Below are 23302 nucleotides of genomic sequence, written 5' to 3'. Positions count from 1 at the left end.
ACATGATTAATCAATTGCATCATCTAGTATGTGGTTTGGTATGGATGATAGAATCCTTCTAGACATGTACCTGACCAACCTGAAGGCTGCTTTATGTAAGCTATAAAATCATTCTTATGCTATGTACACACGATGCGATATGGCGGCACTGGCTGGCAGGGAGGGACAGCTCACTGGAGACCATGTTCCATTGAGCAGCATGGCCCTCGTTCCGATACAGTAGATAGACTGTGCTGCATAGCCTATTCTTTCCATGCGTGCAAACACTGTGTGGATCGATAGCCCAAATCACAGTGTGTACACAGCGTTACTCAGGCGTCACACAATAAAGCCAGAGTCTTGGAAAACGGACAGTGTGTGTGTGTGCGCACAGTATTTTAGATATGTACCTTTAGTATGGTTCACACCTGGTTTCTTTTCCAAGACTTTCTTCACTCCACTTATATCAGGGCTTCAGAAATGAAAGCATAAACTTTTAATGTATAATCCTCACATGCAAAAATTTGTTTCATTGTTTCTTAATGGGGTGTCTATGCCGGCTAAAGGACACTAAAAGCCCAAATAAAAACCATGTGGAAAATATTTGAGAGGCGGTAAAATCTTGTCCAGCATTTCTACACTAAATTTTATACATTTCATTTGTAGAATGCTTTTTTTATTCATGTACAGGTGTGGGGTACCTCTGGCCTGCAGGCAGTAAACGGTCCAAGTAGGCAGTTTGTCTAGCCCGCCCTCCCACCCGGTGGTCTGCACAGGAGACCAGGAAGGGAGTCTTGCATGAGGTGGTGACGCGGTGGTGGCCGAAGCATGGTCCGGGGGGGAACGAGGTACTTTTTAAAGGTGCAAATTTTGATATGGACCCCAGAAGGATTTCATCCATTTAAAATGGCCCGTGCAACAAAAAAGGTTCCCCACCCCTGTTTTAGACACTGAATTCCACACTGTTTTTCTTGGATACCTTTTGTAAGTGGTTTACACATCCACTGCAAGTGCAGTTACTACTCCTTATGACTGTGTATGTTCTGCTCCGTAAACAATTACACCTGATGATGAGTGCAAACTATCCTGTGCCACAATACTCCCTCCGTGCATTAAAACTCCCTCTGCTCTGCAAATAAACGCTTTGCTAATGTGAGCTAATTAAACCCTTGGAGACTCTTAACAATTTTCTGTATACTCTGTTTGATCTCCCGTGAGGTAACTGTACCTAAACTCATTAACCAGATCCTCCAGGTAAAAATATTAAATGATCGCAGTTTATGGTGGGTCTAACTACGCCACACCTGTCCCCATCTTTCTCTACCAGTACCATTTTTAAGGGACAAGTGGATTTGTTTGTTTTGCAGAATGGGGGGCTGCTCCATTCTGCAAAACAAACAAATACAGTAATACAGTAAGTTGTAGTTGCACGGTACTTATGTAGTATCTGGGCTGCCGATTTTGAAATCGGGTCCATCGCATCGCATCCGACCATATCGCATGCGATGGACCCGATTTTTCCATAGGATTCAATGTTAAAATGGACTCAGTCCATTTTAACATGGAATTCAATGGGAAAAGGGGTCCTTTTCATACCCCTACTATCCCAGTGGGAATGGAGATGGATATAAACCTCGCCACCGAAGCGTGGCGAGCGGACACAGAATACCGTTCGCTCGCCACGCTTCGGGCTCGGTGACTCGCTACGCTCGCCACAGGTTTATATCCAACTCCATGTCCACTTGGATAGTAGGGGTATGAAAAGGACCCCTTTTTCCCATTGAATTCCATGTTAAAATGGACTCAGTCCATTTTAACATTGAATCCTATGGAAAAATCGGGTCATCGCATCGCACTGATTGTATGCCTTAAGTTAAGGCATACAATCAAATAATCGGCAGCCCAGATAATACATAAGTACCAGTTGCACTTAAGTAAACATGCTAGTCAACAAATAGAGGGACTATTACACAAGTATAGAACCAACATTGCCACACTTCTTAATTTGTAGAGTTGAGAAAAAACGTTTTTTACTTTTGGGAAGGCTATAAAGCTATGCACAGGTAGCAACAAGCAAAGGTGCCCATACACTAGTACAATATGGCACTCTTTCACACAATTTTGACCCATTGGGCCGCTAAATCGTGTGAAATGTGCCATATCGTATGTAACTTACCTCCAATCCGATGCACGGTCCCGTGCGCATCTGATCTGATCAGGAGATCCTCCTGGCTGCTGCAAGGATCTGTCTTATCCCACAGCCATCATTCAGATCACTATGAAAATATACAAGTGTAGGTTGACTTTCGCCTGTAGAATGCATTTGGCCTAGGTTCAAAATCGCAAGTGCAGTTAGCCTAAATCGCACATTCCAAATTGGCCATTAGCCTGACTGTACAGTCTCCGTGCTCCCCAAACACTGCTGCTCAATGTGGGAATTCTTTAAAATCTCACCAGTGTTCCTCCTTGAAAACTTCTAAACCTTTAGACATACTTTCATACAGCTGTTCATGTATCCTTCTATTTACAGACTACATCATAGTGGCTAGTGTACAAATTTTGCTTTTCCAAAATTAATATAGGAAATATACTCCTATTTGGCTTTGCCTAATTGATTTATCTGACCTACTCACTATAATGGCTAGTCCTATGTCTACACTGGCTCGTGTTCAATCCCGGCCACATTTTTGCAATGAATTTGATTCGCCTATTCAATCCCAGGAGAAGGGGAGAATCCAGGGATCTCTGTGCTTGCTCAGAGATTACCTGGCCTTTGCACTGGGTGGCTCGCGTGTCTCTATAGTTACTACACTCCTTCTCATGGTGCTGGGGAAGATTACATGGTCACCATATCAACAGTGAGCAGATCGGCAGATGTCATGTTGACGTTGTTGCAATGTTGGCATACTTGTGTTCTGTTCCTAACCGCAAGCCTAATCATAATCCTAACGAATGACAATTTAAGACTCCTGGAAATGTTGGCATTTTGCCAGTGTCATTGTTTAACACGTTGACCTGCACAATTTAAGTTCCAACATAGTGACTGCATGTCATACCAAACGTTGGGTCTATGTACTAAGAATTGGGGAGGGAGAGATAAAGGGGGTGATTCTAATCTACGTGTTAAACTGCAAGTTCGGCCCTGTTCCGATGGTTGTGGGACTGTGCATGGTCTTTTATGCGCATGTGCGGGACCCTTTGCGAATGGCTTTGGCGACTTGCATAGTCCCCTAGCTGTTTATAGGGATATTGGGGTGGTTGGGGGCACCCATGGGAACGCCCAGCTTTTCATGGGCGTCCCTATGAAACGGCTGGTCATTCACTTGGGATTGCGGGCAGGCCAATGTGAGCTGTCTTCTTCCCGGTGCTCACAAATCCAGTTCTCCAGCGGCATGCAAGGGAATGTGTTTTCGTAACGCACCCCCTTGCATGGTTGCGGGCTCTCTGGTGCTTGGTAAGCTGCTACTTTCGCAGCTTACAGAGTCAACAAGAATCAGGCCTAAAGTACCAGTCAACCAGTTTTTGTGTTTTGTTTTTTTTCAAACACAGCCTGTGACATGGCAGATAGGGCCTGTCCACTTAATACTTTTTTGTGGTCTTATGTACTAAGCCTTGGAGAGAAATAAACGTATTTGTAAAGTCTTGTGCGCCTTTCCGCTACTTGAATTCATCCATTATTATTATAGTATAAAGAAACTAAAACTTTAATACCATTGTATCAAGGGAATTAGCAGCCTCCTGTAACCGTGCAACTAGCCTAAAGGCAGCACTTAATGTGAATTTATGTTTGCTCCTTCAGAAGGTGCAAGAAGAAATCTGCAGTAATTACTACTTTGGGCCTAGTTGTAGGCTTATCACAGGTCGCTCATTAAATCCCCCCTAAGTAATGCAAATGTATGGGTGTCTGTTTCCACCTGAGACTGCGGACCCCCAATTGGAGGACTCACTGCGCTTTTGCACACCTTACCATATCAACGTGGATGGTAAACTATGAAAAAGTCCCCCCAAAAACACTAGTCGACCTACTGACCTAGACCTGGTCTGTCAGCCATCCAGATAACATTTTTGTTACTATTGTAGTCTTGTTTTCTGTGAAATCCCTACATCGATTTGTAATAAACTTGGTTTAGAACACGAAACTGTTAGTAAAAGATATCTGCACGCTTTAAAAATAAAAAATCCTAAGGACAGCTTCATGCAGAAATGTCAAGAGAAAGTTATCCACCTACGCTTCTCGCATCTCATACCAGTCTAACCAGTGCTGCAAGGTGCCAAACTGAAAACCATTTTTGAGAAAGCATTCTTGTAGTGAAACCTGTCACCTCCCATTACACAGGTTGTTTTTGTCTTGTATTAAACTGGACTATCCAGCAAGTAAACCATCCCTCCCTCATAGTCTATAGTATACAGTACAATCTGCTCCAGACTTACCATTTTATTGGCTATGATCAGAATCTGTGCACAAATATGTCCCTGATGTGGCGATTTTCTTAGTAAAAAATTGGTGCCTGCTATATTCCATATGCACAATTGTAATTTATGCACCTGAAAGTTTGGCCTTTTACTGAGAGCCTCATAGTAGATTAAGCAACACCCTGCTAGACACCTAGGGGTTGTTCAGAGCCTTCTTTACACCTGTGTCTTTTGGTAGAATTTCTGCCCTAGCAAGTACTCTGGGTTATGGAAAAATTACCCTTTTGCTGCGTCTTAACTGGTAACCTTTCAATTATCCAGAGGGTTCCAAATTTTGAAAGGGCTGCTATTGTGACTGGTTTCAAAGCTATATAGCCATGAGTATTGCAAATGTCATGTTGATCACTTTCTAATGGCACTTTTTAGACATGACCTGGGAATTTTGTTGGGTTCATGAAACTGTCAAAATCCCAGGTCTCCATTCCTAGGAGTAGGTACAGTGATATGGGACTTATGCTGGGTGTGCCCTGGCCGGTATATCTGCCATTAAATAGGGTGGCGTAGATATCCCTGGTCTGTCCCCCAGTGTGTACCAGGGTTTTGTGTGCAAATTACGTCGTTAAGACATATCACGTCAGCTGTGCATTGTGCTGTGTGTGTGTGTAGACTATTCTCTGTCCACGTGTACACTCGCTGCACAAGCCAGGAGTTATTGACCGCGTACCTGTGAGGGTGCATGTAAATGCTCACCCAGTTGTGACATGATATGCCAGACATCGGGTGCTGGAAGTGGCTGTGTGGAGCGGGGTACGTACCTGGCTGGGGATCAGAGCGGTGGAGCTGTCAGGCGGTGGGACTCAGCAGGACTTTGAAACACTGGACAGCCCTCTAATTGGCAGAGGCCGCTGAGACTGTGAGCACTTTCTCAGCCAATCAGCGGCCTCACATTCAGGCTGCCGCTGATTGGCTGGTAGAGCTCTCTCAGCGGCCTCAGCCAATCAGAGGGCCACATAGTGTTTCAAAGTCGTATGCTGCCACTGCTGAGTACTGCCACATAACTGCTCCGGTCCCCAGCCAGGTATGTACCCGCTCCCTGCCAGTTCTCCTGTCCCCGCTCCAGTCCCAGCACTGATTGCATTTGGGCAATCGCATGTGGTTAAAAACCACATGCGATTGCTCATGCAATTCGATAAATATTATGTGCAGCACATAATATCTATCGATGCGACATTCGACGGCGTGCCTGCGCATCGCGTCGAATGTCCCCTTCAAAATGCATGCAATCATTCGATTTATCGGCCAGAAGTGGCCAAAATCGAATGATTGCATACAAGATCTCACATATGTATGGGCAGCATAACTGTTCTAACTTGAATTTGTTTTTGCAGCTGACACTATTCCTCGGACTTGCATTACCTGGGTAATCATAGGAATGATACATGTGCATTAACATGAAATGGGTTCGGTAGTAGTAGTTTAGAGGTGTCTGTAGTGAGATATAGATGTGTGTGTGTGTATACAACCCAATAGTGATTTGGCGCCTTTAACACTCGGTTAACCTCAAAGGCTTCAAAAGGATTGTTCGTAATCTCCAACACGGTAAGAAGAGGTGGTGTTTATCCACAAGATTGTTTTTTTTATAAAAAAATTCTTCAGATGTCAACAGTACAAAGAAATCCCAATGTGTTTTGTCAGGAATGACTTCATCAGAGGAATGTTAACTGTTAATTGTCTAAGAACGTAAATATTGTAATCGGTATAATATCATGATACATTTTTTTAAAACACTGTACAGAGCATGTATTATGGGAGTACATTTTTTTACATACTTAATGGAAAATAGATAGTGAGGAGCATGAAGAAACAAAGGGGGTGAAGTGAACATAAAAAGTGATAAATAAATGGGGAGATATATACCTTCCATTACAGATGATTTTTATTCCTATCTTTTCAGGGTATCCAATAAATGGGGAGGTATTCCTACAACAGTTTTTAATCTACGTGAGTTGGTGTGAGCAAGGGTCTAATACAGGGGTGGCGAACCGGTCAGAGGTAAAGAGCCGAAAAATATTGGTAGTCAAGCTAAAGAGCCGACATCATGCGCGCGCCTAAGGCGCATGCGCCAAAAAAAGGGGCATAGTTTATTTTGACCCCTTGGGTGGGTGTGATACAAATATGCCTCCAATAGTGCAGTGCCATATATACATATGCCCCCAATAGTGCCAGATACACATATGCCCCCCACGGTGCCAGGTATGCACCACACGGTGCTGGGTATGCCCCCACAGTGCCAAAAAGCTGGTATGCCCCCACAGTGGCACAAACTGCTATGCCCCCACCGTGGCACAAACTGCTATGCCCCCACAGTGGCACAAACTGCTATGCCCCCACAGTGGCACAAACTGCTATGCCCCCACAGTGGCACAAACTGCTATGCCCCCACAGTGGCACAAACTGCTATGCCCCCACAGTGGCACAAACTGCTATGCCCCCACAGTGGCACAAACTGCTATGCCCCCACAGTGGCACAAACTGCTATGCCCCCACAGTGGCACAAACTGCTATGCCCCCACAGTGGCACAAACTGCTATGCCCCCACAGTGCAAATTTCCCAGCAGCAGCACTCACAGTTGCTGCTGCTGCTGCCAGGCGGGGAGAGGACGGCCCAGTCACAAGGATGCACAGTAAGGGGTAGGAGAGATGCGCGATGCGCGCTCTCCTCCACTCTGAAGGAGAAGGGATTCAGGGAACCGGCAGCAGGGGGGGCTGGGACAGACGGTGGGCAGCAGTGGGAGCAGGAGCCACACTTTACAAGGGGGAGAGCCGCATGAGGCTCAAGAGCCACAGGTTGGCCACCACTGGTCTAATACATAGGGATTTTTTTTTTATTATGTAAGGGGGAGTTGCCTACCCCTATGTGATTCTGGATTTTATATTAGGTGATTCTGTGACTATTTTAGTGTATTAGTGTGCACATACCTATATAATTAGGTTAGGGTTAGGCTCCATATTTATTGAGATATATTTGGAATTGCCATATGGGTCTGAAGCATTTGATATCCTTCCAGATACTTAAAATCATATAAAATCACCTAATTAAGGTGAAAGAGTACTATTAGTTAAAAATATATTAATTAATGAATCAGTCAATGTAAACATGAATAACTATATAGACATTGGGAATTTCAACAATAAAAACAAACCTTTCATAGTCAAATGATAGTGGCCAATTCGGCTGTATTACCTTTAGACTGGAGCTCTGTTCCATGCAATGCTGGTAATCTGAATGCTAAGCTATGGGCCTTTTCTCTATTTATAGGGTGTAGACCAATGACCTTGTATCCTCTTAAACCAGATTGGTCCTTATTTTATAATGAATAATATTAGGGTTATATATATTATGCAGGTGCCATTTTATTCATTTATATTCCCTCCGTTAAAGGTAGTGGGAGCTTCCCCCTTTCCTATAGATTAGTACCTATACTGTCTGTGCGCCAGGGAATGCTACTTTCTATTTGCGTTCCACCGGCCGCCTGATATTGCGTTCTGCTGACTGCCTTGCTACGCAGTTCAGCGGGGTGTGTGATCGTATTGTCACTTCCGGCCTGCGTTCCACCGCTAGGCCGGAAGTGCGTTCCATAGGGTATTTGCTCCATTGTGGTGCGCAGCTTACAGTATTCTTACTATTTCCGGCCTGCGTTCCATCCCTGATCAGGGATGTGTTCCATTTAGGAATTATCTTGTTTAATTCCAATTAGTTGTAAGTTTAATTCTTATCTCCGATCCACTGTGGGCATTGTTTTATACTTTTCTACTTTTTATTTATTTATTCAGACGCAGCCATTTTACATAGTTTCGGATTTGTAACTACATATAATAAATTTGATTTATATTATGTTCTAAAATAGATCTAGATTTCTATAAGTCTTTTAAGTGGCTTATTTGTTATGTTGCCTAAAATACAGCTGTTATATATTTTTTTTTAATGGATTTCAAGTAATGGTGTTGGCGAAACCTCAACAAGCTGGCAGCTTAAGTAACCACAGGTTCATCGGCTAGATAAATGAAACTGACTGGCCTGTCTGTACTTGTTTGAGCTGCTTCATCTGTGGGTATTACAACTGGTATGAATGCTTCCTGGAAGTAGCCAGTGATTTATAGCTCTTCATTTACTCTTGTTGTGGGAATTCATGAAATGACCGTCTGCTAAATGTCTTGTAGGAGTTCTACGAGCATACAAAAGCACTCTGGCAAGACGAGGGTGTGAAGGCCTGTTATGAGAGATCGAATGAATATCAACTCATTGACTGCGCACAGTAGTAAGTATCTTTTGCCAATGGCATTCATATATGATGTTTGTGGATTTTGTTGCTATAATTGCATATTAAACATATTGTATCAGACAAGGGCATAACTACCGTAGGTGCAGCTGCTATGGGGCCCACCTTCCCTGACAAAGGAACATACATTTTTCTCCTTTGGGTGGGACATAGGGGTCCTTACATACTTTCGCTAAAGGGCCTACAAAAATCTAGTTACACCACTGGTATCAAAATGTTCCTTTTTCCATTGTACGTGCCAATATTGAGCAGTTTTAATATGTGAATTTGGTACCGCTCTTTCAGTAAGTTCCACTTACAAATGTGTAAGTGCTTGATGTGGGCAAAATAAGATCTCACTTTGTGTGCATGTTCCAGTATAGGTACTAGTGAAATCTTGCTGTTATGGCATGATGAAAAGTACCGTGTGTGGGTGTGTTTACACTGGTCAGTTGTTGCTCATGTGATGGAAACTTAACATTTTGTGTGTGTGTGGGGGGGGGGGGGGGGTCCCTTTTTTCCAGGGATTTTTACTGTGCGGGAAATCCAGTTAGTCACCGTAAATTACAATGGCTGATTGAAACCCAGAGGCTATCCAATTATCCCCGATAGCTGGCACTTATTGGAGATTATGCTGAGGCACATGAACCGCTAGTTTGGCCGCTATAACACGTGGTCTGTAAACTTATCCCAGATAGCTGTAAAACGAATCCTTTTCAGCTGTAAAAAGAGCTATAATTGGTTACCCCAATAACGACTATCAAACTAAAATCGCAATATTGCCCCTTCCCATCCACTCCCCCCCCCCCCCCCCCCCCCACTGACGAAAAAGTAACAACGGTAATTGGAAACCTTTCTTTTTTTTTTTTTTTTTTTTTTTATCAGTGAGGATGACCTTAAGTTGCATTGCAGGTCCCCTCTTGATGATGATGAGGAGGATTTGTTCTGTTTCTTTTCTTGCTGTATGCCTTCCTTGCATTTCGTACAAGTGACTCTTTCAGAATGGCAGTAGAAATAAAGCAGGGGGGCTGTGGTAGGAGGTAGTAGAAGTAATGAACACAATAGTGTGCATTGTTTTAGGACACTGGTCTTGTCGCAATGGCTGTCTTTCTGCCTCCGCGCATAGCTGACACATTCCAGTAGTCCCACTTGTCCGGTCCACAGTGTACTGTATTCCCTGCTATAGCCCATGTCCTAAACTTTCTAGATTATCTGATAACCATTCGTCTTTAACTCGAAGTACATCGAAAAAGTATTTAGCTTTCTGCCATAAGGCTGTATTTGCACACTAACTGCATTTGCAGACCTCACACAGCAATCCTATAAAGGTGTATACACCTTTCCATGATGTGGTTTACAGATTGCACTGCAGTGTCCTTGTGAGTGTGGTGTTGTGCCGGCGTTCATGTGTCCTACAGTGTTAGAGTTTGTAGTGGCTGCAATCTGTAGAGGACTGTGTATAGTTTTACTGCTGGATACAGAATAGCCAATATGTGGATAAGAAGGTCGCTTGATTCTAGAGTGTGCAGTTGGTATTTGGGTGGTTCTTTTACAGACTGCCCTACATGATGTCATGACAGCTGATCTCTTCCAGACAATGCTATTGGCTGCTGTCATATACCCTTCGCTTCCTCCTGTTAGCAGGGCCCCAGCTAGGGAGGCTTCCCACCTCTGCAGGCTGAGGACTTGATAATGAAACAGATGGAATTCTGTGTGTGTGTGTGTGTGTGTGTGTGTGTGTGTGTCACAGCATTACTGGCTTGGTTATTTCTGCTCATCACTTTATGAAACCCGTACATGTTGGGAAGTGCAGATATAGAGGCCTCTCCTTCAGATTAGACTTGCATATTTTCTGATGCTGCTCCTGCATTTCATATCCTGCTCTCTCTATACTTCTTAACAGGGTTTGTAAACTAAAGATTCAAGGACCGCAAATGTCAGCATTTTGCTTGCCATATATAGGTGGGGAAGGGGATAACTTTAGTCGTGTGTGTGGTGTAAATATGCAGTTAAGATTTTTATAGATAGTTTTTGTGCCATTAAAATGTATGGGAATATTTACCAACAGTCTCTTCTGCACATGTCTAAACTAGGTGTCTTTATATTTGTGATAAATGTGGTTCCTGACGTTTTGGTTAGGTGGTGGTAGTAAGCAGTGTGCCATATCCATGAGGGGATTATTTTTATTTGTGGCCACATGGCTGAGTGAGTGGGCTGTTTAATGCTCAGGATGAGCACTGGATTCCATGCAGACTGTAAATATCTGCACACCACACATGATTATGTCAGAACGTGTTTAGATGGGGTTATTGCTATGCCTGCATTTGTGCTTAGCAGTACATTGCAAATGTCCTACACCACATTGTTTAGGTTACAAAGCACATTAAGATGTGTTAATGGCTAAACTTGCGTGCGTGTGTGTTCTGGGTATTGGGTTTGGCTTGATACCCTTGTCTGCTTACTGCAGAACCGCTGTCTGAACCCTGTGTGTGCAGATGACTGGACTAGAATTGAGATTGTCCCTAAAATCATCCCTGCTGTTTTAGCAACATAAACACCTAAATCTAAGTGTGTGGGGTGAAACAGAGCATATGTGATGCGAGTCCTTAAACTACGGTAGTGTGTTCCTAGTTTGTGCGACTGGCTAATTGATACAAGCTTTCTATCCTCTGAGAGGGGCCCCTCCTTCAGACCAGCTTGTGTAAACTGGGAGCAGCAGAGCTATTTTTAGACTGGCTGCAGCAGCAGGGGGAGTGCTGGGGGCTGGGCCTGGCTCATGTAGGAGGGCACATGAAAGGGTGGATCCTGTACTGGCTGCCTGAGGTTCTGCTTTTTACTGCTGAAGGGAAATGGCATCAAAATGACTTTCAAGTCATTAATACCGGCTTGTTCAGTGAATCCATAAGCTCTCTCCAGTGATGGCAGGCTGCCAGCCTCTGTGTCTCTTTATCGCATATACAGTAGAATGCAGGCAGTGCAGCAGAGGAGAAACTTCACTTTCTCTATGGGGTTTTCGGTTTATCATCTAAGCTATGCAATACAGTGTACTACTTGTGTAATAAAATAAGTTACACCTGGTAACAGTATTAAATAAAAGTTCGACATGGAATTCAGATGTGACCACTTATGGCCTTTGGTGTGTGTGTGTGTGTGTGTGTGTGTGTGTGTGTGTGTGTGTGTGTGTGTGTGTGTATAGATATATATCACTGATTATAATGTTATCGGATCCATACCTATTATCAGCAACTCAGTGGTGCATTATCTTACACAATCTCAAAAATGCTGGGTTTGAAAGCTTGTTTGAAAGGTCTAAAATTAGTTATTGGGATCCAGGTCTGTAACTTTAATATTGACTACATCTTTATTTAATATTTATTACATCTTCAACGACTGCATGTGCAGAGGGGGATCTGATGACATCGCTAAACTATTTTGTTAACTAGATCATTCAGTGTGTAAGCACTATATTGTTTGTACAAGAGTTCTACCGACATCATTGATATGGCTTGCGGAGAGCGGATAGTCTAGTGCAGGCATGTCCAACGTTGGCCCTCCAGATGTTTTGAAACTACACATCCCAGCATGCTTTGCAATAGTTTTAGCATTCTCTAATAGCAAAACTGTGGCAAAGCATGCTGGGATGTGTAGTTTCACAACATCTGGAGGGCCAACGTTGGACATGCCTGGTCTAGTGCACCTTGGCTCTCCAGCTGTTGAACTACACCAGCTGGGGAGGCAAGGTTCCCCCATCCCTGGTCTAGTGTGTATGGAGCTTTAAAGAGGTAGAGCTGTTAGCTAGCTGCTGATTGGGCCAGTTGTGTCTTTTTGTCCACACTGGGGCAGATGTATTAAGCCTGAAGAAGAGATAAACTGGAGATAAAGTGGAAGGAGATAACGCACCAGCCAATCAAATCCCAACTGTCATATTTCAAACACAGCTGATTGGCTGGTGCTTTATCTTCTTCTATGTTATCTCCAGTTTATCTCTTCTCCAGGCTTGATACATCTGCCCCACTGTTCCTAAAGTCTGTTACTGCTATGAAGATCTTTTATTACAAGGTGTACACCAGGTGTTGCCAAATCTGTCCAACAGTTCATATTTTTCAGGCAACCTGTGGATCTATAGTAGGAATGAATGCAGCAGGTTTAAAAATGTGAGTTACTAATGACCACCACTGTTTCACCAACAACGTGACTTGGAAAACTTGGATTGTTGGTAGATCTCGAGGACTGGTTTGGCCACCCCTAGGGTACATGGGGGTAGATGTATGAAGCTGTCATAAGGGAGGAGAAATGCCTGGTACTTTATCACCGGCCAATCAGTTTCTAACTTTCCACTTTTAAACTCACCCTGTTACTGAACAGTCAGGTACTTGTCATGCATTGGGGTATCCCAGTCAGCCCTCTCCAAATGCCCTTGTCTGTCAGGAAAAACCATGCAACAGTACAGCAGCAGTCCTTGGCAGTGAGTATTCATGGCCTTATCACTGCAACCGTGCCATGTTTGTCTCCTCTGAAGTTATAAACGGGCAATGCCTTCATGCTTTTAGTGTATGGGAAAAGCTGTTCTATGTGACATAAGCCTCAGGAAATTTAGGTTATAGTACTTTGCCATCTTCAGAGTGCAAAGGTAACAAGCACAGAAGGACACTACGTGGGAAGAGCTTTTTATAGTTTGCCAGAAGGAGTGTCCTCTGAAGTTGCTATATCACTAACCAGCATAATTAAGAATACATTAAATGCAATGCATTGCAAAGGTTATCAGTGACTATATTGTGTTAAGATAGGGCTTGACAATTTTTTTTAAATCTAGGAGCCAGACAAACTAAGGGTGCCCATACACGGTGCTATGCCCACCATGTGTTTTGATCTGGATTGCATCGCATCTAGTTCAGAGAGCATGCAATGCGCTACAACATTGTGCACTTTAAGCTTTGTGCAATGCGATCTAGTTTAGAAGCTACAGGCTGCGCATACTTTTTTGTAACATGCGATGCACAGGAGCGCACATTGCTTTGCACTGTACAAAACGTACCATGTATGGGCACCATAACTCACCTACAAGAAATATAGCATGCCCTCTTGCATCTTATTGTCGCCTCTGGCCTTCTGCGTCCTAGTGTTCCCTGTGCCCTCTTGCGGCTTACTCTTGTATACTAGTGTTGCCCATGTCCGTTTAGGTGTGCTGTTACCCACACCTATTATGTATCCTAGTGTATTTTTTGAGCAAGTGTAGTACATGCTCTCTTCCATCCTATTATAGCCAATGCCCTCCCCCTCTGAGGGAATCTGCTTATACAGAAAAGATCAGTTTTGCACTTGTGCAAAATGGATCTCCTCATCCACATGATGGGATACACAGCAGGCAGCTCATCATATGCTTTGCAAGTGGTTAGGAGCACTATGTTGCATAGTTACACATACACTACTAGCAATATTGGTAGTAAAGCTAAAGTGGCTGATTAAGACTTGTACACAACCTGGTCATGCTTTCTACCATGTTATGACACCCATATTTTGATTTGTACACTCTGATATCTGACCAACCTTAGCAGTACGCTCTTGCACCAACCTGTCTGAAAACAGCTTTATTTGCACATAGGCATAACTCTGCACCCTTACTGAACTTTTCCTACATTCCAACACCTTATTGTGCCCCTTCAGCCACAGGTGAATATGTATACCAATCTACATGTGCACGCTGTTCAGCATATCTGGTCATTCCTAGGGTTGGCCATTGTTCCCCTCGGTTACTACAATGCCCCGCCCTTGTATGAAAATTACTTTGTGGCCAAGAGTTCAGATTGGGCACAGGAAACCATTACTACCAATAGAACCTACACAAGTAATATGACAATGAAGGGAAGTGGTGTGGTAAAACGTAACATGTAGCTACCTCGCGCCACTTATGTTCATTCTGGAGAAATAAAATCTGCTTATGTCCATAAAATGGAAAGATCTGGTCTGCCAATGTGTCACATAGTAGCTGCCATGACTGGAAAAGCGCTGCAGTTTGGTTAAATAGGCTTGAGTTGCAAGTCACCAGATCTACACATTCATTTTTGCTAGCCGTCTGTTTACTTCACTGGAATAAGAGGGTGCCAACGCTTATAGCCACATTTAAAGAAGGGGGATAGGAAAGTTTTAAGAGTTCTGTCTGTGGAAATAGGATCATTTGTGTCCCAGCCATGTATACAGGGACCTGTTTAGGATTAATAGAAACATATAAATGGGTTTGGATAATGAGTTGCTATGTTAGGATGCCTTTTTAATTTTACAGTCTTTATCCACACACATGTTGAATTATAAACCACCTACCAATCTGTGTTGTGGTGGAGAATAGACAGTACACCTCCACTGCATTGGTGTATCCTCCTAGTTAATGGGTCTTCAGTGCTCCAAACATGTGAAATAGCTGAATGGCTTTTTGGATAGTCCAAACTGAGCTATTGACAGTATTATTATTATTATATTTTTTTTGTATAATTATTTTTTTGTGTTTTTTATTTTTTTTGGGGGGGGGGGGTGTGTCATCAAATATTGTGGGTGATTTTGGTTGGTTTGCAAAAGCACACTCCTATAATGGACAAAACCATGTGCACAGCAGGTGGGGCAGATGTAGCATGTGTAGAGAGAGTTAAGGGTCCTACGCACTGAGAGATGTGTGCCAGAGATTCATAATGGGAGATTCAGCATGAGAGATTTTAAATGTCTCACCTAGGGCGACTAAACAAGAATCCTGCGTTTGCCCCTGATGACAACCTAATATGGGTCGACCTAATAACCTATCCTGGCACCATATACATAGAGACCTGCGCATGTGAACAACGGGGTCAGTGCATATGCATGGAAATACACATGCATATACAGTGCACAGTATAGATCTGAAGTGATGCTTAGTACATTCTGCACTGATTCCTGAATCTCCCACTCCCAGTGGCGGTGGAAGCAGCACATAACAGCGAGAGCGGCCACTCAGAGACTACAGTTCCCGAAATGTGCAGCGCTCCCAGTGATGTACCCTGCTTGTGCCCGGCTGCTGGCCGTGTGCGAGCCTCCCACTGACGCTCGGATCCTTAGTGTACAGGGCGGCAGGGCTGCTGCTACCCATCTCCAGCATCATCTCCATTATGGCGCAGGAGGCAGCCAGGACCCTGGCAAGGGAGAAGCGGTGGACAGGCGCGGATGGAGCCTGCAGCTTCTCCTGCAGGCAGGATTCGGAGCACTCACTCAGAACATCGCCAGCATAGCAGTCGGTGAGTAGCGTCTTCTGAGTGAGTGCTCTGAATTAACCAGCGGTGCCATTTTCTGAGCAATTCATTTAAAATATGTAAAATCGCTTAGAAAATGACTTCATATCGCCCTGTGTGTGGGGCCCATTACATTTGGGTGTCAGTGATTCAAGGAAAAGCTGTTGAATTGTCTGTTTTAGACCCCTTACACCATTTTGTGACTCCACAATGCTGCCATGTCTGCTGGCTACACATGGGATGACCGTCTGCAGTCACTAGCTGGGGTCCTATAATTATTTATATTGTCTGATGGGGTCCAAAGCAAAATAGTTTGAGGACCCCTGCACTATGCTATCAATTTGTGTTGATATTATGATTTGCTTGCAATTGTAAATACCTGTATGTTGAAATTGTGGTCAGTGAGGCATAGTTAATGAAGACATACTAGGTTGGTGTTTGCATAATCAGATCATGTAATTAATCCCCTTTCATCAGCTAAACATTTGCCTTACTGGAAACCTGTGTTAATTAGTCATAGTTTAGCTACTTGCAAATCCAGTCTAAATTACTTTGTTGTTTTCCCCCCTACCCTCATATTCTCTCATTTAACATTTCATTTCTGCAGCCATGTAAACTTTTCACTTGAAACTGCTGTTGAATGCTCACATCTACCAACACTGTATGGTCACCTGCATTTTCTCAAGTCTAATGCTGCCCATACACTTATGCGTTCAGATGCGATGCAACATCGCAATGCACTGTCCCATTGCATTGATCGCATCAAGTTGTGTCTAGGGCAGCACCCGATGTCGCATGCCATCCTGCAATAAACATCGGGTGCTGCGGGGTACTACCTAGCTGGTGACCGGAGCTGTCAGGCGGCGGGACTCAGCTGCGGCAGCATATGACTTTGAAATACTGGATGGCCCTCTGATTGGCCGAGGCCGCTGAGACTGAGAGCTCTCTCAGCCAATCAGCGGCCTCACATTCAGGCGGCCACTGCTAAGATACCGGCTCCGGACCCAATCCCTGCCCCGCTCCCGCAGCTGATTGCATTCGAGCAATCGCATGTGGTTAAAAACATGCAATTTGATAAATATTCTGTGCAGCTCATAATATTTATTGATGCAACATTCGACGGCGTGCCTGCGCATCGCGTCAAATGTCAGCTTAAAAATGCATGCAATCATTTATTTATCGGCTAGATGTGGCCGAAATCGAATTATTGCATGCAATATCTGACATATGTATGGGCAGCATAAGTCTTAGCTTCGACTCCTATTTTCTATTTCCCACCTCATTCACAGTGTCCAGACTGACCACACCATCTCCCAACGGGTGCCGGAGGACTCACCGGCAGATGGGATTCCAACAGTCATTACCCCGACGGACGTCAGTATGCCGGCTGCTAAAAGCCTGACAGACGGGCAGTGGGTACTTTCACTCGTGGGGGTCCACGACCCTCAGAGAGGGAGAATAAAGTGGGTGGCAAGCTCGGTGAGCCCGCAATAGGCTTTGTTGTGTCCCCCTCGCTGTCTGAGTCCGGGCAGTCAGGATTCCGACGTCTGGCTAATGACTGTTAGAATCCCGACTGTCGGAGTGTTATAGCACACCCCTCCCAACACTCCTTGGCTCCATAATCTTTTCATTTTGCCCATTACTACCTACTTTTCTTTCACTCCTTGTTTACTACATGTCCTATGCTCATCTGTCTCCCATCCTCTCCCCTGCTTCCACCCCCCCCCCCCCCCCCCTCCTTTCCTGTTAAATCACACTCCCTCAGTTCTGCCCCACCACTGGCCCTCTACCCCACCTCTTAGCCCTGCTCCCTCTTTTCTCTTTGTCATCACGGTATCCCACTGTACTTCTTCCATTCCCAACCCCTGTAGTTTCTCTTCCTAGTTCATGAGCCAGCACCATCATTACCCTCTGTATTCACTCTGACTTCCAAATTAATCTCTTATCAACACTATAGCAACCATGATCATGTATTTTGCATCTCTCCCCCACAAACTCCTACCCCCTGTACAGTGTTCTCTGGTATATCAGATCTTTTTTGTAACAAATTGGTCCCCACCCATGAAGTTTTCATCTCAAGCTCCCTGCATCTCCTAGCTATTACTGAAACCTGAATTGACGGTACTGCGCTAATTTATAAAAGTGCTCATATGTCTGAATTGATGGATACAACACATCTCAAATCATTTGTAAATTCTTAACTTATTAAAATGTAAATGCAGTGAAATAGGTGGCCACCTAGCACATAACATGAATGCATAAATACACATTACAAATGTAAATCTTCAATCACTCTGTTCTGGCCCTGATTGTGTATCTGTTGGAAAAATAGCCACTATTTATCAAATATAAGTGTTTAAAATTATTAAAGATCCTCGCACACTGTTCTTGAGAGTTTTCCCAACAATGTCTAGGTCCGCAGATATATATGAACCTGGAGCAGACCCCTAGTATGGGTGACTAAAGTGTATTACCTTGGTGCAAATCTCCAAGCTGGACTAGATGGGATTTCCAGGTAGGTGTTGTAGAGCTGGTAAATCCCTTAATACTGGCACCTTTGCAAAAGGACTCGTGCAGGCTGAGGTCCGCTTTTACAGCGAACAGCTGGGAAGAGGCCCGAGGCATCCCACGTCATCGATACGGAAGGGGGACGCGAATATATTACAAGCAGACTTCCTCTCACCCAGCAAGCCCGCATTTCTTTTTGTCTACACAGGGGGGGCTGCAGCTTGGTAAATCCAATTCCCGTCTAGGGACTGATGGTGTCCACAATATTATCTGAATAATCCGCAATGTGGTTTGTCTCTTACCCTGTTACATTTGGCCCCTGATGTCTCACAGCAAGTGATGCACATGGGTACTGGGTCCTCTCGAACAAGTCTTGCTCTGCTTTGAGCCATTTCAAAACCTGGTGCACCACCTCTCTGCTGCGGGCTCTACATTCTCACATACCCCCTTACCGAGGGAAGGGGGGTTGTGTTAGACAGTTTTTATGGTGTTTGGGTCCTTTTTAGCTTCTAGTTACTTCTAATCATTTAAACCTTCAGTACTATTGTTTACATTTGACATGAGGTCTGTGTTATTCACCCCTGTTCTGTCATTCCCTCTATTATGTTTGGAGATTTCATCCCAAACAGTGTCCCCTGCCTCTAAACTTCCTTAACCCTCCCTTGGTTTTTCTTAATGGGCTGTTGTGATTATTTATTTCTCAAACTCCCCATTCACCCTCTGACCAACAAATCCTCTCCCCTCCTTACTCTGCTTTTCTTTTTGCCACTTTATTTACATTCAAACTACTCATTACTCATGCTCATGACAGACCATCAGCTACCTGCAAGCTCCTACCCATCCTTCTCAGCTATAACTTGTTGTGGTTCTGTAAAAGTCCTTGTCAAATGGGGTCCCAGAGCAAAATAGAGAGGTATCAAGCTATCAGAAAAGGCGCTTCGATATGAGTGTGCTTTGGTACAAGCAGCAGTAATGGAAAAAATGGGTAGTCGCTCCCAATGGTAAACAGGTAAATACAGGAAGAGTTAAAACTGTACTAGATGTAAAACATATACATGATCTTAAAATGATCTAATTTAATAAACATATAGTATAGACAGTACATTAAGAAATAATAAGAGGTGGTTAAAAAGTCGATTATAAAATATATTCAGTGCAATGACCTGAGTATGTGGATAGTCACCCTTTTTTGTCCACCGGTACTGGGGAAATCATCCAAGTTGGTGTGGACGTTTGTGAACAATTTCCAGTGGGTGCGGGGTAAAAATCTCTTCCACTTCTTTGTATATAGAACTTAGGAGGTGGCGTTCCTCCAGAGAGTCTATGAGCTACAGTGAGTTGAAGAGAGTAGGTGCCACTGGTGCAGTGGTAGTGCTGTGAAGAACCTCAGCTGGATTTAAATAAGTGGCCAACACTTCTGTATAATAGGGTGACTTGTCCAAGCTCTTGCACCTCAACTGAACTTTTATTTGGACAAAACATGAGAAAAATCCAGGCTTTGGGCGCTAATCAGAATATTTTTGTATGCAGTTCTACTTTTTGATTCAATTTTTCTTTTATATAAGCAAAATCAAATGGTTTTCAGCCGCATTCGATCCAGATGCGTGGCATCAAAATCTAATAGAAAAATTTGACTGTGAAGGCAAGACTATATAGTACAGCTCTGTACTGTATAGTCCAAATTGAATGTGTTGTGATTGACGTTCGCTTCGTGAACACCCCTTAAGGAAAAGAACAGACAACCTTCCCATTAGACTAACATAGGCCTAGTCTGTGCGCCTCTCATGCTGGTTTAACTCTTTGAATGCCAACATTGCTGTGAGATGTGCAGAATATCCTCTAAAAAAATGCCAGCGTATCACAGCAGCTGTTCTTTTACGGTGCAATGTTTACAAAGCTTCAATTAATTAACTTCAGATCATTTGCCGGCACTAAAGGCACTTGTGCCAAATTATACATGCAATAAAATCGCATGTGATTTATCATATGCATATCCATGGGGAGGTGTCGGGCAGCGGGGTCCCTCTGCGACGCTCGTTGACAGCGGGTCTGGCTGATGGGAACTGTGAATAGTGCTCTTCGCAGGGCGGTGGCGCGGGAACCACTGCTAAATCCGAAACAACTGGCCGGACGCTGATTGGCTGAGATTCAGCCAATCAGCATCTGCCAGTGTTTTCAAATTCAGCAGCGCTTCTGGTGCCGCTGCCCAGCGAATAGCGCTATTCACAGTTCCCATTCGTCGGACCCGCTGCTGACCAGCGCTGCAGTGAGTCAGAACCCCACTGCCCGCTCCAGACCACTGCCCGCCACCCAACCAGCTGGCCGGACCCCGCAGCCCACCCCCCACTGCACACATCAGAGGTCCCAAGATGCGTGGTCAGATGGCCAGCAGGTCCAACCACCTGCTCGGGTCCGATGCGCTGTCCCGTGGCATGTCAGGGACAGCTGATTATGGTCCAATTTAACGGCCCGATTGGTCACAATCGGACGAAATCAGACCAAATTGGCTCAGTGTATGGGGGGACAACTTTACTAAAGTGATCCATCTTCCTCAACTTCAACCCTGGCGTTTTTAGGAGATATTTTGCCTGTCTCTCTCTTAAACACAATGTTTGCATTCATCTTCCAACATGCCTATTGAGGATAGGTTGTGCTTGTTTGTAAAGGTGTGTACACATGGGGGAGATATATTGCTCAGTGTCTCCTGTTCATCAGCGACCAGAGATGGTTGCTGATGAACAGGAGACTCTGCCAGGAGAAGAGGCAAGGAAACCGCTGGTCACCAGCAACCATCAGGGGCTGCACACGGGAGCGCGCACCCGGCGATTTATAGCCAACAGCACAAAAATATCCCAGCGATGTGTGCTGAAATCGCCCCCATGTGTACATAGCTTCACACAGTGGAAGCAGCCATTTTGGGAGCAATAACTATAGGGATAAGGGTTCAGTAACTTTCTGGTTTCCTAGTGAATTGAAAGTCTGCCTTTCAGTGAATGTTGGTATCCAGCCGTGTTTGTGTTGGGGAAACCTAACTTTTTTTTTTTTAGTGTTTTATTTTTTAGAGTTCATCTTACTGTAGCTTATTTTAGGATCAGTAAACATGAGCTCTACAAAGGGGAATATGCATACCCCTTTTCCAGCTAATACCCTGGTACAAACTGGGTAACTGAACACAGGTTTCAAGCCATGTCACAGCAACTTGAGACACCATTCACATCGCAGTCTGACCTGGGTAAGACCCAACATTAGCTCAGCTCCATCCATTTACACTGCACCCTAAGTGGACCAGGGTTATTTTTTAGGGACTCTTGAAGCTGCAGGGAAAATTACCCCTCTGGGGCTTAATGTGTGGGATATTGCCACTCGATTTGGATAGCTCAGTGCAGATCATCTAGCCGCAGGTTAGCCTTTTGGCTAGCGTTAGTTGAATCTCCCACTTTGTTCCTAGTGAGTTGTTCTGGTAACAGCGAGTGCAGGCCTGTCTGCAGACTGAAGTTTGTTTTTGTTTCCTCTGAAATGTTGTATTTTAAAGTTTCCTTTAAAACTATATTGTAGTAAAGGTAACTTCTGACTGTATATAAGTTTTCTGCATGATCCTGTGTGAGTGGTCATATCCCTGTAATGATTTGAAGGAGGCTGCAAGCATTTACACAAGTATAAAGAGTACATTGTGGGTTTTGGTGAGGGGGGAGTAGTTAAATGGTGTCTTTGTTCTGCCGCCTGGCCCTGCTCCAGAGATCTCTCACAAGGTTTCATGCTGACTTGCTATTTATAGTAATATGGCCCCATTGTCATGACAACAGAGCTGGAGGCCAGAGTGCAGGCAGCTATTTCTGGACCGTTTGTAATGTAACACTGGGAAAGTTAGATTATCCTCTAGTCAAACTTTGTGGATAAAATAAAACAAAATTTGGCATACCTCTTCTACTCCGTGCTCACCCAGACCATTGTGTCTGTACAGCTCCAGTCTTTTCCATGCAGATTTGTCAGGGCCGCCTCCTAGATGCTCCAGGGCTGACTTTCCACGTGGTAGGACCTCATTCTCCAGCAAGTGTTGCCCCTTTGCCTCTTTAAGGGAGGCATGTGTGCTACAGCTGCTTAACTGACTACATAAACTTCAGTTTGTGGCCTGTTTTGGATTTAATTTATCAACATGTATCTCAAATACAGTCCATTGTGTTTATACTGCACAATTATACTTAAGTACTGGAAACTTGTCTGGCAAAAAAAAAAAAACACATTTAGGCATATGATGATTGCAGAAGGATGTAGTTTTTTTACAGCGCTAAGTCGATATTCGTTATTGGCGAAAAATCTTCAGGTGTATTTTCCTGGTGTTCCCCCTGTTCTTTCTTTCCGGGCTATCCAGTTAGTGTGTTCTGGCAAAAAAAAAAATTATTATATTTGTTTTTTTCCACCCGACTGTCAGTTTCAGTGATACCAGTGTGTGTGTGTGTGTGTGTGTGTGTGTGTGTGTTTCGCTTGAAGAAGCCCAGGTAAAACAAAATCCCTGATAAGCCGCAGCACATGTCGAATTGAGGGCTAATCAAATAGCCCTGTGGTGAGACAATTTCATCATTGATCAGAGATAATCGAAAATTGGCCCTAGAATTTTTTTTTTTTTTTTTACAGTGCTAGCCCAATTAATGGTTTGTGTATTAGGAAGTATGAGCCATAGAGGGGGAATTACAGCAAAGCTTTCCGTAGTCAAATAAGCGCAGCAGCAGCATTTTACAGCAGCCCAGTCTTGCATAAAACTGTTAGCTACCCAGTATGCATATTTGAGATAAAAGATGTAAGTTTACATACCCTAGCAGAATTTGATTTTTCTGG

At 44.0% G+C, this 23302-nt stretch overlaps 1 protein-coding gene across 2 annotated transcripts in view; it reads left to right on the top strand.

Annotated features, from left to right (window-relative positions):
• GNAS (GNAS complex locus) overlaps positions 1–23302 on the top strand; it is a 225658-nt gene that overhangs the window by 184718 nt on the left and 17638 nt on the right. For both annotated transcript variants that reach the window (XM_083146859.1, XM_083146860.1), the window contains exon 5: positions 8614–8711. In XM_083146859.1, coding sequence (XP_083002985.1) covers positions 8614–8711 — 98 coding nt within the window. The remainder of the gene's footprint in view (positions 1–8613; positions 8712–23302) is intronic.

The sequence above is a fragment of the Crinia signifera genome, chromosome 6 (genome assembly GCF_055691185.1).
Source record: "Crinia signifera chromosome 6, ASM5569118v1, whole genome shotgun sequence".
Lineage (NCBI taxonomy): Eukaryota > Metazoa > Chordata > Amphibia > Anura > Myobatrachidae > Crinia > Crinia signifera.
Note: the sequence above shows the minus strand (reverse complement) of the source record. Positions and strands in the feature narration are given on the sequence as shown.